The following is a 17,610-nucleotide window of genomic DNA, read 5'->3' as shown; positions in this document are numbered from 1 at the left end:
GTCGGATGGTGACTAAGAGAGGAAAGGTAGTCCGCACTGAAGGGGTCTCACTCCCTGAAGGAACAATAGCAGACATTGAGGATAGCTACAAGTACCGTATTTTCACGACTATTCGACGCATCGTACTAATGGCCGCAGTCTCATTAATGGGTGACATTTCTGTATTTTACACATACACAGGACGCATCGTACTAATGGCCGCAGTTTTACAGTGGTAAAACATACGCCAGCTTAAACATACGGCATGCATGCGCGCACTCTAACACGTTAGCTTGAAGCATACGGTAGCATGCCAAGATATACAGATAAGCTAAAAACACGTTTTTAAAAAGGCAACGAAAGCAGAACTGAGTTCGGGTGTATTTTATTTAGCCATCGTACAATGTTCTCACGTTTATCGATCAATCATCACCCAGAAATCCATCAAAGTCCTCATCCTCTGTATCAGAAGCAGAGGACTGCACATCTCAGTTGTCATTGAATGCATCACATGCTAGTGTGAGTTGCTACGCATTGCCGAGCGGAAAGAAGGAGTAGCAACAGCAAAGTCAACATTTCTCTCGTGTGAAGCTTTCCCACATTTGAAAGTAAAGAACAGAGCGAAACATGGTGGCAGCGCGTGTGTGTGTAGAAAGAATTGAACAATTGTGCAATTACCGTAATCCATCAAAAACGCCCCGTTCCCTCTCGTTGTTGCGTATTGTGGCGTAACTCGCCAAGTGCTGCCTCTCACTCTTTGTAAAGTTGTGTTTGCCACCGATCATCCATTGTTCCCATGCCGTTTGCAACTTTACTTTGAACGCCCGGTTCATGCCAATGTCCAGCGGTTGGAGTTCTTTAGTCAACCCTCCGGGAATAACGGCAAGCTCAGAGTTCATTTGCTTGACTTGTTTTTTTCACCGCTGCTGTGAGATGGGCATGCATGCCAAAAGCATAACCGGTGGCTTTAAGTTTGAACTGAGCTTCGTAGGCGTGTCTTTTTGTCGAATTTATTTTCAGGGGTTCTTAGAAACCAAAACCGGAGTTGTTTTGGTTTCTTCAATGCACATTGCCACACTCTATACAAGTGTTGGTACTGGCTTGAGGCGTCCACTTACACGCCCACCCTTCACCATTGGCGGACTAGCTTGCCTGTCCTCTCTCTCCCTCTCTCTCTCTCTCTCCCTCTCCATATATGTATATATACACGCCCACCCTTCCCTGATTGGCCAACTTCTTTCCCGCATGCCTGGCCACAGTCACTTCCGCCTTTTCTCTATATAAACAGCGTGTCGGCTGTCAGTCAGATTTTGGAACTCAGCGCATATAAAGGACGCTCTGCACCATAAGGCGTCCTGTCCATTTTGGAGAAAATTTAAAACTTTTAATGGCGCCTTATAGTCGTGAAAATACGGTACCTTGGTATACCACAAGCCAATGGCAACCTCCAACTGGCGACAAGGAAAGCGGCTACGGCGAAATACCGCCAGCGAGTGATGCAAGTCCTAAGAAGTCAGCTCAATGGCAAGAATAAGACCCGGGCAATAAACAGCTATGCCCTGCCAGTGATCAGATATTATTCCCTGCAGGAATAATAAGGTGGCCAAAGCAAGCGATTCAGACCACGGACGTTAAGACCCGAAAGCTCCTAACCATGCATGGAGGGTTCCATCCCAAATCCAGCACCCTGAGACTGTACGGAAGCCGAAAGGAAGGAGGCCGGGAACTAGTGAGTGTGAGAGCCACTGTCCAGGATGAAACATCCAAGCTCCATGAATACATCAAAGAGAAGGCTCCAACGGATGACGTACTCAGAGAATGTCCCAGACAACGGGGAACAGAAGATGAGGCGCTACACGGGATGTACCACCGGACCATAACTGAAGTGGCTGATCTCAAGAAGTCCTATCAGTGGCTAGAGAGGGCTGGCCTGAAGGACAACACAGAGGCAATCATCCTGGCTGCTCAGGAGCAGGCCCTGAGCACCAGAGCCATTGAGGCCCAGATATACAACACCAGACAAGACCCAAGGTGTAGGTTGTGCAAAGAAGCACCTGAGACGATCCAACACATAACTGCAGGGTGTAAGATGCTGGCAGGGAAAGCCTACATGGAACGCAATAACCAGGTGGCTGGCATAGTCTACCGAAACATCTGTGCGGAGTATGGACTGGAAACCCCAAGGTCAAAATGGGAAACACCCCCGAAGGTGGTGGAGAATGACAGAGCAAAGATCCTGTGGGACTTCCAGATCCAGACTGACAAGATGGTAATGGCGAACCAACCGAATATCGTGATCATAGATAAAGGGCAGAGGAAAGCCGTTGTAGTGGATGTAGCGGTCCCAAGTGATGGAAACATCAGGAAGAAGGAACATGAGAAACTCGAGAACTACCAAGGGCTCAGAGAGGAGCTGGAGAGAGCCTGGAAGCTAAAGGTGACAGTCGTGCCTGTGGTGGTCGGAGCACTCGGGGCAGTGACCCCCAGACTAGATGAGTGGTTGCAACAGATCCCGGGAACTACATCGGACATCTCAGTCCAGAAATGTGCAGTGCTGGGAACAGCAAGGATACTGCGCAGAACCCTCAAGCTTCCTGGCCTCTGGTAGAGGACCCGAGCTGAATGAGGGACGGACATCACCCGAGGGGGGGTGAGACGAGAAATTTTTTAGATGTAGATAGCTATCTATCTATAAGAAGATTGGGCAGCTGCTTTAAAATGCTGCAGAAACCTGCTTAACTAAACTAATTTAGCCGGAAGTTGAATCAAGTGTGACAAATCTGTCTGTGAATTACAAATCATTCAAAACTGTGTTGAAAGTGAAATGGTTTTATCTCATCTGGGGTGATCTGATTCCACAGCCAGGGCATGTCTTATACTTAATGATGAAAATTATATGAGGCAAAAGACTTAAATAAATGGCTAAAAAGTGTTTGAATATTATTAAGCTGAATATTCATGTTTATTTTACTGTATTTGTATCAGTTGCAGAGAACCAAGAAAATGTGTTTGAGAGAAACTTATAAATGGCAAAAATTTCGCTAAATGACATGATGCATGTGACATAAACCTGAAGGTCAGTGAATTAACAGTGATGGCAATTGAGGTTATACCCGCTCAAGAGCTCAACAGAAAGATTGATACGATGCCTGGTGAACAGGAAGTAAAAGACACCTAGGCAGTTTTAACTGCCAAAGGGAGCAAACAAAAGGCTAGCACAAAGTGGTGGCATGGGCACCCGCAGCGACTCCTCTTGTTATCTGTTGTCTGTTTTAGAGGGAGGAAATTTCATCTGTGCTGTATGTGCACATTTGACAATAAAGTTATACTTGAGTTGAAAAGAGAAACAATCAAAAGGATGCAGAGACTCAGAGATACAAAGTTATCACTGAAGATTAGTGTGGCTGAAAGGATAATTATAACAATTATATATTGCACAAAGCCTGAATCGCACATAAGGAAGCATGGGTCCAAAGCCACAAGATTAAGGCTACAAGGACTGGGAGAGGGTCTGGCCTGAAACAATAATGGCCTAAAACAAATCACTGTCACAAGTAAGCCAAGAGTCAAAGCCAAAAGGTCACCGGTTACAGCCGTGCAATTTAAAGGAATCCAGAAAAAAATCTGGCATCCAATTGGAGACATGCATAAGGAGGCAGAAGGCCAAAGTTGCAGAACTGCCTGTTAAAACAGTGTCACAAGAACGGACCAAACTCAAATCCGGCACAAAACAAAAGATAACAAGTAACCAAAGAGTCAGATCCAAAAAGCTGCCGGTGAAGGCCGCGTCGGCAAAAGAACTCAAAGTAATGACCTGTGCAAAACAAGGCCCCCGCTGCCCCGAAAGAAGACCATCGGGACCGAGGCGAAAAACAAGATGCCACCAGAAGCAGCGGGTTGAGATTGAGATGGATCATCTGGATAAATTCAGCAGCACACAATCTGGCACAACCCTCAAAAGGGAACAGAAAGGCAAACCAACTGAAGTGAAAAGTCTGCGAAGGCGACCGAATGTAAAGACAGCGCAAAACCAGATGCATTCAAAATGAAGCAGAGGATCAAAGATATGACAGTTTTGGCTGAAGCTGTACCGAAGAAAAGCAACAAGAAACAATGGGTCACAAAATCAGATACAGTACTGTACTTTCATAAATCACCAGATTGACTCAAGTGTCCGAGAAAGCAGGGCCACCTAGTGTAAATTTGGCAGACAAAGTAACTGGAGTGCATGCTAAGAATGTTTGTGGCATGCTTTTCTTCCGACAGACACCATATTAGAACAAAAATATATTTCCCTCTCCCGTCTTTTTCCATTTTCAAACATTATTGAAAAAGGTCCAGGGAGCCAGTAGGGCGGCGCTAAAGAGCTGCGTGTCGCTCTGCAGGTTGCCGACCCCCGGTTTATGCAGATCACAGGAAAACGGATTATAATCCAGTAAATAGGAGATTTAGAATAGGAATCTAGGAGGGCCCAGGGAAGCACTTTAAAACGGTACGTGTGAGCTACGATAGTTAACAGGCTGCAAAAGTGCTTAGCACGCCTCAGTTTCAGGCTGTTTCTCATCAGGGCGTGTGTATGCGTGTGCGTGCGCGCGCGCGTCCCGGTAAGGGTAGATCCCGGGAGGTTAGTTGATCGAAAAGTGGATCTTCGATCCAAAAGGTTTGAGCACCCCTGCTCTACAAAGACACGATATGGTTGTTAAGATGATGATCAAATACATCCCCAAGGCAAAGGTGAAAAATGTCCCATTGGTGAGTGTTGTATTTGTTGGCACAGACTTTGCCTTTATCCTTCCTCATTTCGTTTAAAAAACATTTTTTTACATCTGCATTGTCTAAATGTGATCACTAGAGCATACATGGAACGTTGCAGAAGGTCCCCTTGGAGGCCATCTTTATGCTGCAAGCATCCAGCATAAAGAACTCGGATGGAGAGGTATCTAGAGAGAATATCTAATTATGGAGAGGTCAGATTCAAATATTGTATTTATTTAATTTACTCTTTTGGGCTTCCTTTCAAACATTAGAGGTATATTCCAGGCATGTAAGATCACTTCTTCTGTAAAATACCAACCAAATAAAATACTAAATCAACATTTAAATACAACAAACAAAAACATTGAAATAACAATCCGTGACAAACATAAGCGAAGTGACCGTGAAACACAATTCTACATCCCACCGTTAGAGGACGACATTTGAGAACTAAGCGACAACCAGACAGCTAACGACAAACCGGAAATACGCTGGGAACGTTACGTCACTTCTTGTGAAAAAAGGATTTGTTTTATTTTCATCTGTGGGCCAACTTTTCTCAAAATTGCTTTGTGTTCTACGAGTTCTCCCTTTCCTGCGTCTTCATCCTCAATCTATTTGGAACAAAGAACAATTTCACAGTTCTGGTAAGCTTTAATTGATGAGAGTATTACATTGTAAATCGATTTTGGTCTTATTTTGTTCGACAAATAGGTCAGGAATGTAGTGGAAATGTTTTATCTTATCACGATCATACACGTTTTCCACAAATCAGAACAACTTGTGTTCAGGATTATAAATAGTCTTTCTCGTTACATCGTGCCATTTAATGTACCGCTGCCTCTTTGTTGCGTTCAGGCTACTCTTGGTAGCGTCGTAATTTACTCCCCACAGGACAACGTCTTAGCATACAAATGTATTTTTTATCAAACATGACAAAAAATAAACATGACTTGTCTCATTCTAATGCCTCTGCATTTTTTCCAAAGGCAGCAAAAATGTCTGCAGAAATGGACCTGTCTCCCCCAGAAGTCCCTGAACCAACTTTTCTCGAGAGCCTCCTGCGCTATGGCCTCTTTCTTGGTGCCATCTTTCAGCTCATCTGCATCCTGGCAATCATTGTGCCCACCTCGAAAGGGCACGAAAAGGTATGAACATGCTTTTTTCCTACACGTGTGTGTAAATACAAGTTAACCACTTTCAAATACAGATAAATATATTTTAAGGTAAATATAAAACAATTCCATGTAGAATATAGTAAAACACAAACTTTGCCTGATGAATGCACACTACTTTAATGCTAACATACAATGCAGAATTCGATAGATGGGCTAATGAGAAATCAGCATCAATGTTACGGTAATTATAATCCTTAAAACAACTTAGATTTTAAAGACAAATGCCAAGTCAAGTCAGATTTATTTATATAGCCCTTCATCATCAGAGTCTGAGGGCCTTGACAGATAGTTGACAAACCTTAATGACATCCCCTGATCTTAATTTCCAAAAAGGGCAAGGAAAAACTCCAAAATCCCATATGTACAAACCTTGAGAACCCAGGATAATCAGGCAGCAATGGATTCCGACTGAGCAGCTATTAACAAATATTGTGGTGTTATACTGGAACAGCGTAAGAGTCCATTTAATAAGATGAAGCACTACAGGAGGACACCTGCGGAAAAGTGGTATCACTCCATTCAAGACGGAGCACACAACAAAAATCAAAGGCATATGTTTTTTAACCATTCATCCTTTATGCAAACTGCTTATCCTCACAAGGGTCATCGGCATGCTGGAACCTATCCCAGCTGTCGAGCAGGGACCATACAGACACACGTCCATACAAACTCACAATCACACCATGGGACAATTTAGAGTGTTCAACTAACTGACCAATGCATGCAAAAAATGACTTGTAGTTGAGAAGATGATCTGTGTTTCATCATCAAACCTCCATCCATCCGTTATCCTACCGTCTGTATGTATTGTACTGCCCCTCGTGGCCAATGTTTGTACAGCAGAACAGCACAATGCCCTTATCATGATACACAAACTGTTGATGTTCTTCATAGTCTATGAAATGATTATAATTGTGTTTTTATAAAGCACAATACTGTAAAGAGCTATAGCTATATATGTGTGTGTGTGTATATATATATATATATATATATATATATATATATATATATATATATATATATATATATATATATATATATATATATATATATATATATAGGGGCGGCCCGGTAGTCCAGTGGTTAGCACGTCGGCTTCACAGTGCAGAGGTACCGGGTTCGATTCCAGCTCCGGCCTCCCTGTGTGGAGTTTGCATGTTCTCCCCGGGCCTGCGTGGGTTTTCTCCGGGTGCTCCGGTTTCCTCCCACATTACAAAAACATGCGTGGCAGGCTGATTGAACACTCTAAATTGTCCCTAGGTGTGAGTGTGAGTGCGAATTTCTTCGTTTCTGTGTGCCCTGCGATTGGCTGGCAACCGATTCAGGGTGTCCCCCGCCTACTGCCCGAAGACAGCTGGGATAGGCTCCAGCACCCCCCGCGACCCTAGTGAGGATCAAGTGGCTCGGAAGATGAATGAATGAATGAATGAATGAAAATATATATATATGTATGTGTGTGTGTGTGTACACACACACACTACATTTTCTTTTGCTTTAAAAAAAAACAATGCAAACGTTTTTGTTGTGGAACAGATTAAAAGCATTTACATTCATTTTAGTGGTGATAAATGAATTGCAATATCAGTGTTTTAAGTTACGAGCATGGTCACGCAACTAAACTCCTAAGTCAAGGCACCACTGTCATATGGACAATTATTATTATTTTTTTTGTATTTGTTCTGCGTGTGTAGGAGGAGACTGAATCCACCAACGGCAAGGCAGCAGATCATACGAAGAAACCCAAAGGAGCAGCGCCTCAAATTAGACCGAAATCCAAGAAGGAGAGCAAAAAGAAGCGATAGCTCTGCATTGCCACGAAAGTGTGTTTCATATTTTAATCCCTATTGCTCTTCAATGTCACTCCAAGTGCATGAGACACTGCGGTTACCAGTATTGACATTCTGTTTCGTCTGTGTCTACAACCACAGTTTTTGTCATTTTTCAATAACTGCTATTCATTTTTTAAAATAAACGTTGCAATTAAATGCATAGAGTGACCATCAGAGTTCTTTGAAATAATGTAGCTTATTTTAAGATAAGATATCCTTTATTTGTCCCACACTGGGGAAATTTACAGCAGCTCAATGATGTGATATCCTGACTTTTTGTAATAGATCTTTCCCAATGCAGGTGACACTTTCAGAAACAGACTTTTCTCATGATTGAGCACAATGTAGCCTTTTACATGTTACCGCCCTCACTTTGTGTCACAATTAGGTGGCTACATTTTAGTGTTACGTTAACCATTTTAAGGTTGTGATGTACCATCTATAAAATTGGGATGTGGAAAACGAGTGCGCAATTTTCGCAGCCTTTGACTGAAAATGTCCAGCAGTGTTAAGATGTCATCAACCCTCAAATGAATTGGGACACAGCTCTTGACTCATTTTGGATGGCATGACTTCCTGATAAGCACAGTTGCAACAGGGGAGTAGATTGTTTTACAGTAGGAAAGCAATATTTAATGACACTCACTACAAACATAATTATTACCAGATTTTTTTTCCTTTCATTTGCATGCTCCACGCCATTTTGTAGTACCGGTACATATTTGTGAATGAAATGATGTTGTTGTTGTTTTTTTAAAGAATGGTTCTAACTTCTATTAACCGGTATTTGTTTTTGGAAAAGCATGCTTAAAGGTGATTAAATGCCATCACAAAGGCGCCAGTCAACTCTGCAGTGTTGAGGGATCTCATTATTTAGCTCTATAAGTCATGAGAAAGCTCGAAAAGAATCTCCAAGGCATTAGATAAAATAAACTTGCAACACACTGACGACAGTCGTCAAGTGGAGAAAATATTGCACAACAGCAACATTACTCAGAACTGGATGTTAATTCAAACCTGACAAAAATAAAGTGGCCAGCGACTGCAAAAATGTTGCCTTATCGATTCAAGAAGCTTCAGGAATCAAGTACTGTCTCTTTTGTAGTTTTGACAACAATCTTACTTGTTCTTCAGACAATATATCTGGACTATGGAGTAGTTTGGCAAGATGGAAGCCTTATCTACAAGAAAAAATTATTTCTGCCTACATTTAGCAAAAATACACTTGGAATCTCCCAAATGCATACATGGAAAATATGTTCAAGTCTGATGAAACAGAGCTTGGACCATAAGGCCACAATTATTAAAGGGTATGTGTTGCACAATCACAACACAGCCAATTACAAAACAACACCATACCTTAGTCAACTTAGTCAAGGTGAAGGGAATTAGGAAGAGTTCCAAATAACAGCCCCTATTAGCATAAAACCTTCAGGCTTTTGCCAGAAAGCAAAAAAAATAAAAAATCAAAATCTGGGAAAGCATACAAAAACATCTTAACTGCGTTTGTGATTCATCACAGGCACTTTAAATTGTGGCAAGTGTGTGCTGACTCTCATTGAACATGAGTTTTACCTCGAGTGGTCAGCTCTGAAGACAGCCTGGCCACTGACAATGAGGTGTGCACACTTGTACAACCACATGGAAGTTATTTTGACTTGCCTTCTCAAAACGATGTATTTTTTTAAATTAAGTTTACCTGTATAGATTATATAGGTCACATTATCGATGGGAATCATTTAAAAAGGAAAATGACAGCCTAATTTTTGGTATTACAAAAATAGGGCATTTGAACAGGTGGTACAGACGTTTTATAGCCACTGTAGGTAGGTAACTAGGTGTGTAGGTAGATAGGGGGTCAGATAGATAGATAGATAGATAGATAGATAGATAGATAGATAGATAGATAGATAGATAGATAGATAGATAGATAGATAGATAGATAGATAGATAGATAGATAGATAGATAGATAGATTTGCAGATTGTGTTGTGCGTGTTGTGGAATAAAAATCAACCCTGACCACTGGGAGGGATTTTTAGAAGAGCCGTTGATGTCTTCTCCACACTCGAATCAGCATGCCTCCTCCTATCGCGTCGACACACGGACACGCCGCTAGGGCTACTCTCCGTAGTACGTAGTAGAAGAGGCAGCTTTGTCCGCCGGCCCACTGACTGACAATCGGCGTGTACTGTACCCAATGCGAGAAAAGAAGATGCACCCCACTCCATGACCTCCGCTTCCTCTTCTTTTTTCTTCCTCCTCCTGCATCCGATTGTATCGAAATTCGCTAAATGGGATTCACCAGCGTTTCCACAGCAACGTGCACTTATTCGTCAAATGAGGACGAGCGAGAGGATTTATTAACACGTCTCTGATTTGTGTTGGGCTTCATCTCAAGAAAAACGGTGAGTCTGTTTGTATTATTATGCGCATAGAATTTATTTATTTTAAAAAAGCGAGGCACTGCGTATTTTCTCCCTTAAACGTGGTTAGCGCGTCCATACTTTCGGCCAGTTCCATTCAAACAAGCCGACGGACCACAAACGTTTGTTGTCGTGTTTCCGACACCCCCCTCCGAGCCTGAGACACAATAAAAGCGACGCGTATCAGGCAAAATATCACGCTTGTACGGGCTTCCACGGTCATTTCACGGCGGGGGAAAAATAAAAACACTCTGGGGGAAACAATAAAAAAAGACAACAATCCATTGAAATTCAAAATGGAGCAGCACCTGTTTCGACTCATCTGGTCGAATAAACAAGCCTCGGCAGCATTTTCACTCTTTTTTTCTAATGCTTGTGGTTCTGTTAATTTAACCTCGACCATCTTACATGTTCTGGAATGCGGTGTCCGTATGTAACATTTTATTGTCTTTTTAATAATTATTTTTAAATTCCAATTCCAACCCCCTTCTAGTATCTGATTTTGACAGCTGCTACTCCGGCTGGCAGCTAGCACCCCACCCCTTCACCAACAACTGGGCTGTTTGGAATCACTTCCTTTTCATTATCGTATAGAACACTATTATGGCTAGTTGATTTTGTTCTTCTGCCCTAAATGATGTTTTGTGTACACATAGGTTATCCTCTACATGCAGTCGTTTCTTCAATGTATCCCACAATGCATCTTGAAAAGTAGTGAACAATCAATGGTCATTTGAAAAGCAACATAATGATATAGTGTCGTGTTTTTTTTTTTCAATTTCCAGGGTGTTGTTTAATTTTCATTATAACAAATTCATGAGCTGTAGCACAAAAACAGGTCAGACAAGTTCTATGAATGCTGTCACAAAGATACACAGTGGTACCTTTGTGGCAATTTACGAATAGTAAACAATTAAAAAAAATAGGTTTGAAGCTGAGCCACTCCTTGTTCAATATAACAGTCCAACTAGTTTTGCTATAGTAAAGTTCACTTAGATTAAGAGGAAGTCAGTTCAAACATTTCCTTGCTCCGGTCGATGCAAACATTGATGTTCATTCTTTAAGAGTGTGAGAGGCTCTCATTACTCCATACAGGGATCATTGTGTAAAACACACACTGATCAAACCAAACAAAACTGAAGTTGCCAGTACCAGTGGCAGGGTAAGATGCCTGCCGTCTGGCTTCAACGACATGCGGCCAATTGTTAGGCCATTCATATGTAAGTCGGTGCTGTTGAACCTTGAAGCAACTGATGTTTGAACAGAAATGTTGGCGCAACACGGGCAGACATTAAAAAAAAATTGTCATAGACGTGTATTCTTTCAGGTGTGTATTATACTGCCTCTCCTTGGCCAAAGTGCACACATCACAAAGAGCAGCACAACCACAGTGAATTAATCATCAAGCACAAACGGTTTTATTTTTTGCATTATATTTAATTGTCTTTGCTGTATTTTAATGAAGTACAATATTAGAGATATATTATTTATTTAAAAAACATTTACAGCACTTCAATTCATTCGTTTTTTGGGGGGGGATTGGTGGGGGGGCCCTCCCTCCCACCACCCCTCCCCAATACTTCAAAAACGTTGATAAACATTCGATCCACGTTTCCCCCTTAAAAAACGAATGCATTGAAATGAGTTGCTCAACTGCATATAAACATCCCTATGTGGCATACGGATTTTTACTGTACTCATTGGTGAACTCTATAATCAGTCCCTGTATGGGGATTAGGGAGTAGAGAATGAGTGAATGATTCCGCACACAGCCGGAATCATTCTATGGGAATAAAAATTCAAATGATGATTCAAATCCATTTACTTTTTTTGGCTGAGATTTGGATGAGTTCCAGCTCATTTGCATGAAAGGAAAGCCGATTCGAGGCTAGGCTCTGAATGAGATGTCTGAATCACCAGAGCGGTGTGATGGTGAAGCAGGGGACACACAACATTGGACTCTTTACCTTTTGGTAACCTTTTCTCTTGCAAGGACCACAGTCGTAGGACTGGTTATTTGTTGCTTTTTTTCCCCCTTTTTTGGCTGTCGAATTATCATAGAAGTATACATTATATTTGTGGGGGAGAGCAGTCACTCGCCCACTTGAGACTGTCTATAAGGATTTTACTGTGTCACTGTTCAGAATGGGGGTGTGAAGGTGACCGAGCAGTTTTCTATCTTCAGGGGTAGTATGTGGGATGACATTTTGCTGTGTCCTTTTCACTGCCTATGTAAGCCTTCCTTTTTTTTGCACATGTTCCGTCTCACTCGTCGGTGTAAACGGCATTCACAATGATTCGGAGAGATAAAGTCAACCAGGCAAATTTCCATAATCAGGGGTTTTATTGATGTAGGATGACATCTATCTACCAGTGGTCCTTTTAACATTGCCTGGAAGAGCCCTTCCATTTTCTTCCCATGCTTTTCTGTACAAATGGCAACGACATTGACTCAGAAGAAAAAGTCAACCCAGCAATTTTCAACTTTTGGAGGTAGTATTGTTGGTGCCCCGTTTATACTGCCTGGAAAAGTAATTATTCTCTCTGAATGCCAGTGACACAAAAGGGGTGTTCACAGGGCACACATTTGCTACGGCGCTGCACCGATGTAGTTTGTTGCGATATATTTTGCACCGCAGCAAATTGTGTGGAGCGTTCACACGTACAAAGCCGCTGAGCGTGCCAGTACCGGCACAGCGTCGGTGTAGCCCCACTTGCGTTCACACGGCAGTTTCTGCAGCGGAGCAAAACGACAGAAAACAAATGAGCTGTTGTGTTGGTTCTTTTTAAAACGTACTGTATATACACAACTCAAGCGACGACTGGACAGGCACGTTCTTCTCCTTCTCGGTCTCCGTGCCTTCTGCTCGAGAGTGACCGCCCCCGAAAACGTAAATCAACGATGACTTCAATGACACTCAGAAAAGCAAACACGTAATGCGCCAATCAGAAATTCAAGAGGAAATCACAAAATAAATTATATGGGGGGTATGAACACACAACAAAGGAACAAACTACACTAACAACATCGAGATAGTCCAGTCTCCTACAAAAGGAAAGATGTTACCTGCCAAGTCTTATTAAACAAACGCATGACGGAAGTCCGACAGAGCGCGAAAGCAACGCATTTTCGCCGCACGTACGTTTCACAAGCATTTGCTCTGGAGCAAATTCAACCCAGTTGCGTTCATACGTTCAATTTTACATCGGTGCTGCTTCGCAAACGAGCATTTGCGCCGGAGCAAATTTTTAAACCACCTCCCTGAGGTGGATCAAATTTGGTCCGGTGTAAGCCTTTTTCCGGGGCTACGCCGGAGCTAATTTGCACGTGTGAACGCTCTACTGGGGCAGCCCCGGCGTAGCACCGGACCAAATCTTGCCGTGTGAACACCCCTAGAATCAACGGATTTAAGTTGACCGAGCACATTTCCGCAATCTTAAATCGTTTCAAAGCTGTAACTGATGCCGGTAAAGACCTTAATATTTCCACCTTTTTTTTCATGTCAGTGTTCTGTGGAAACAGCACAAATGTGGAATTCGGGCAAAGTCGACCTGGTACATTTCCACCCACGGAGATAGTATCAGTGGTGAGCAACTGATTCTAATAGCCATCTTTGTTGCCGTTCTATGTAAAGGGCACCACACAGAATGTGGGACAAAGTTAAGCCGACTTTTCCGCCCTCAGAAGTAGTATCAACAGACTTGTCATAGGTGGCGCTCCGCCTGCAAAGGCCATCAGGTGTCCGCCTTTTTTCTCCAGTGTTACTGTTCCGTCGAAATGGCATACGCACAGAATGGGGGCAAAGTTGATCCAATTTTCCGCCTTCTGAGGTATGAGAAGTGCGACAACCTTTGTCATAGCATCCTTTCCACTGCCTGAATGGCTTTTTTCTGCATTACTATTCTGTACACACAACACCAACACAGAATCGAGTAAAGAAGTCAACCCAGCAAGATGACATAAAGGTGCGACTGAATTCTTCACAGTCACTTAATCAACTATTCTGCCCACCCACACAACACCGTAAATTTCCACGAAACCTTCCATGCTTGTTTACTTCTGAACTGGTCTTGTCAAATATTGACACCTCAGTTCACATGCTGTCATTTATTGACAAAGAGCGCGGCACCTCCGCAGTGAACTCGCATTCAACCTCTGACCTCCTTCATAGAATTAGTAACCATTGCACACAGGCAACACTCACAGCCAAAGCCCGCACTCGCAGATGGTCGGAAAGGGAAGTGTTTTTTTTTAATCAGGCAAATGCCAGCATCCGCTGCCTGTCTTCCACTTCTTGATGTGCTGCGAGATAGAACTTTTATAAAAAAATAAAAAAATTTTAAAAAGTCCTTAAGGTCGGCAGACAAAATGAGATTGGAAAGCACTGGGTTGCAATGCAGTGTTTCATTTTCGCCCCAAACAACCCATTCTTTGTCTCTCTCTTAACTTATTCACATCATTGTAAAACTGTGTACAGGTAATCAAGACAAATTTGAGCATGTCGCCACCACATTTGATAAAAGTCAGCAAAGCCCCAATTATCAGATGGTTCTAAAAGACTATTCGAGCCAATTATCCTGAAATGAGGGGTGTGTTAAGAGTTATTTTTTTCTCCCCTATCTGCTCATAAAACAGCCCGACAATGTTAAACTTAAACAGTCGCAAATTCTTATGTGTGTGCTAAGCGGTCAACACGGAGTTTGGCGGATCCACTGACAGGTAGCCCGTTAGCTGTTGTTTAACACAAACAGAAGAGAAACCGGTTTTGTTAGTGTTGTCTCACGAATGATTCACCGCAGTAAAAATGATCAGGATTACAAGATTAGCCCGTCTTCCTCTACTGCTACTCTTTCTTCTTTGTATTTTCCGACAGTCTGAATGCCCTGCAGCATCATCCTACCTTTCACGGTGGGTCAGTCTTGGTACTATGACAGACAGAAGAAAATGTCGCAATTTCAGTGAATGTATTATGTGGGTGTTTTGTGGTCTTGGTCATCTCAAATAAATTGCACAGTATAAGAGAAGTAAAACACTTGAGATGTTTTTTTTTTTCTTCCCATCAGCATGTGTCAGGTCACTTCTATTTTAAACAGTCAGGTAAGATGTTAAAAATGAGTATACAGTTAAAACCCACTTTGGACCTAAAATGCAAACACGTATGTGAATGTTTTCATCTTGAGTCGCCACCACACCCTGCACACCCCCTTACTGCGATGCTCTCATTGGACTGCAACATTGGCAGCGGTGACTTCCTTCGCTCTCTGCAGCAACTGTTCTCGTCTGTTGTGACTCATTCACGTTTGTCACGGCCAAATGTTCGCATCGGGATTATAAATGCTGGATGGAGGGGAGGGGGGCCGCGGGGGAGGGAGAAGGGTAAAGAGGTCCACAGTTCTGTTGTCTTGAAATATAGGTAGAGTTATATAATGCTGTTTGTCATTATAATAACCAGTATACCCGTTTTGGCAGCCTCTCCATTCCTACACGGCAGTAGACAAGTTTCAGAACTCTCAATGTTAGCTGTTATTGAACGTTGATCATTATTGATGATTTGAACATCAGACAAGCTTAAGAATTGAAGCAATGGTGACTTATGATTCTAAAACACTGCATGTTTACATGAAACCTTTAGTGCCAAACACAATTCATTCTGTGATACTTGTCATCCTTTAAAAACAATTTTTTTCATGCATAATTACATTTTTATTATTTCCTAATTCATATGTGCAATTTAATCCACTTTCCTAAATGTAAGGCCTCTGGGAACATTCAGATTTTGAGATTCAACTGTATGAGATGTGGTTTCACTTGATGTCAGATGTTTTGGTTTCACCCACTTCATCAGACTAATTGTATACGCTTCTGTGTCTTCCGTAAAAGTGAGTGATTGTGGAAGTACTCTTGAGTTCAATTGTGGCACCCCATATTAATATTCCCAAGTATACTTGATTTTGCACAAATATGTAAGACAAGAGGACCTCAATCAAGGAGTTATTTACCACTGCTTTCATCCTCCCATTATGCCTTCCCACTGCTCAGGTGTCTTCACTGATAATTCTTTGTGAGTGTCACATGTGGTTTTCTCACATTCTTTACACTGATAAAGTGTCACAAACCCTCTCCCGCCCAGCTTCGATTTCATTTTCCGTCCTCTAGGTTCCTCTGCTGTCTTCAATTTCTGTCCTCTGATGAAGGATCGCCATCCCTGTTTCATACCCAAGTTATGAACAGAGCTGCGTGTCGGCGTATTCTGATGTTAGCTTGCTATGACACCATATTGGGAGAAAGTGAGAGGCTCTTTTGGTGGTGTGAGGTGGGATGTTTACATACAGTTTGCAAACTGGGATGCTTTTAAGTGGGCTGTTCTAGTGTTTCTTTGAAAGTACGTTTTCAATCATCCTTGGAACACTCAGATATTGTTCCAGAGATCAGCATATATGCAAGGCACATGGCTCACAAAACACCAACAAGCAAAAACGAACATACACATAAACAAAAAATACATACATAGGTTAAATATGTACCCTCTGCCATCACGTACAAGAGAATTTAGTTGCTCTGCCAGTGACGTTGCTACCACAGAGGATCAAGCGGTACGGAAGATGAATGAATGAATGAATAAGCATTGTAGTAAATATAAATTTTAGAGCAGTTAATTAAAATGTAAAGATTTGGCTGCCAGTTCAGGGATTATCCAACTTCTCTCGTAAAAAGTGAGTTCGACCACACTTCACCTCACCTGCAATTATGAACAGGGCAGCCAGTACAAAAAATGGTTGGATTAATGATGGTTATCCATCTCTTTTTGTGCCCAGTGTTCAACTGGCAGCTCGTCCAAGGTGTGATTTGCCTTTGCCTAAAGTAAGTTGGGATAGTCTCCAGCTCACCTGCAAACACGATGTAGAAAATCGATGGATTGCTTTTGATACGTGACACATTTCACCCATTCCGGTCCATCACTTTCAGCAGACCTGTTATTGTGGCTTGTCGCTGTGTGACTCACTGTTGCACTCACAAGGATGCCTTCACCCCCCGAAGGACGTTAAGACCACATCTTGGCGAGAGCTGAATCAAATCTCTGGAGAACGCACGCCTACATTCTCCCGCTTCATCAGCAAGGGTCCCTCCTTATCATTTGACATACTTCTATCATTATGCGTGCATGTTATATTTAAAATAAATTAAATATAAAGCCCATTGCGCTGTATACGCCGGCACCTCCACATTCTTTTTAGCACCCGCCGGCACTTCCTCCTTCGTCGTTTGTCAATAGCACTCAGTCGGAAAAAAAACCAAACCCACACGCAAGTGTTGGAAAAAGGATGTGAGATGCTACCGAGGTTGAGTGCGAGAGCTTCCCAGAGACTAGGGAACAGCTGCTCATACGCACACACATTGGTGCAAACACTGTCTGGAACTGAGAGTGCCTCCGTCCACAGGAGG

At 42.4% G+C, this 17,610-nt stretch overlaps 2 protein-coding genes across 5 annotated transcripts in view; both read left to right on the top strand.

The window, feature by feature from the left end:
- Positions 1–5,710: 5,710 nt before the first annotated feature.
- On the top strand, positions 5,711–7,917 carry manbal (mannosidase beta like). The gene is made up of 2 exons (XM_052075335.1): positions 5,711–5,882; positions 7,604–7,917. The coding sequence occupies exons 1-2, from the start codon at positions 5,733–5,735 to the stop codon at positions 7,712–7,714; spliced, it is 261 nt and encodes an 86-aa protein (XP_051931295.1). The 5' UTR covers positions 5,711–5,732; the 3' UTR covers positions 7,715–7,917.
- A 1,825-nt stretch (positions 7,918–9,742) lies between these two features.
- LOC127607071 (proto-oncogene tyrosine-protein kinase Src-like) overlaps positions 9,743–17,610 on the top strand; it is a 34,910-nt gene continuing 27,042 nt past the window's right edge. The window contains exon 1 of one of the 4 annotated variants that reach the window (XM_052075144.1): positions 9,743–10,148. The gene's annotated coding sequence lies outside the window, so the exon portion shown is untranslated. The remainder of the gene's footprint in view (positions 10,149–17,610) is intronic. The other 3 variants (XM_052075143.1, XM_052075146.1, XM_052075145.1) reach the window with 3 other exon arrangements.

This window comes from Hippocampus zosterae, chromosome 9 (assembly GCF_025434085.1).
Source record: "Hippocampus zosterae strain Florida chromosome 9, ASM2543408v3, whole genome shotgun sequence".
In the NCBI taxonomy this organism is placed as follows: Eukaryota; Metazoa; Chordata; class Actinopteri; order Syngnathiformes; family Syngnathidae; genus Hippocampus; species Hippocampus zosterae.
The sequence above is the reverse complement of the archived record's forward strand: the minus strand, read 5'-3'. Positions and strand labels throughout refer to the sequence as shown.

Excerpts from the sequence above, each read along its gene's own strand:
- manbal (XM_052075335.1), top strand. The coding sequence starts at position 5,733 with ATGTCTGCAGAAATGGACCTGTCTCCCCCAGAAGTCCCTGAACCAACT. Across the intron at positions 5,883-7,603 it reads CCTCGAAAGGGCACGAAAAG|GAGGAGACTGAATCCACCAA; the intron begins GTATGAACATGC and ends CTGCGTGTGTAG.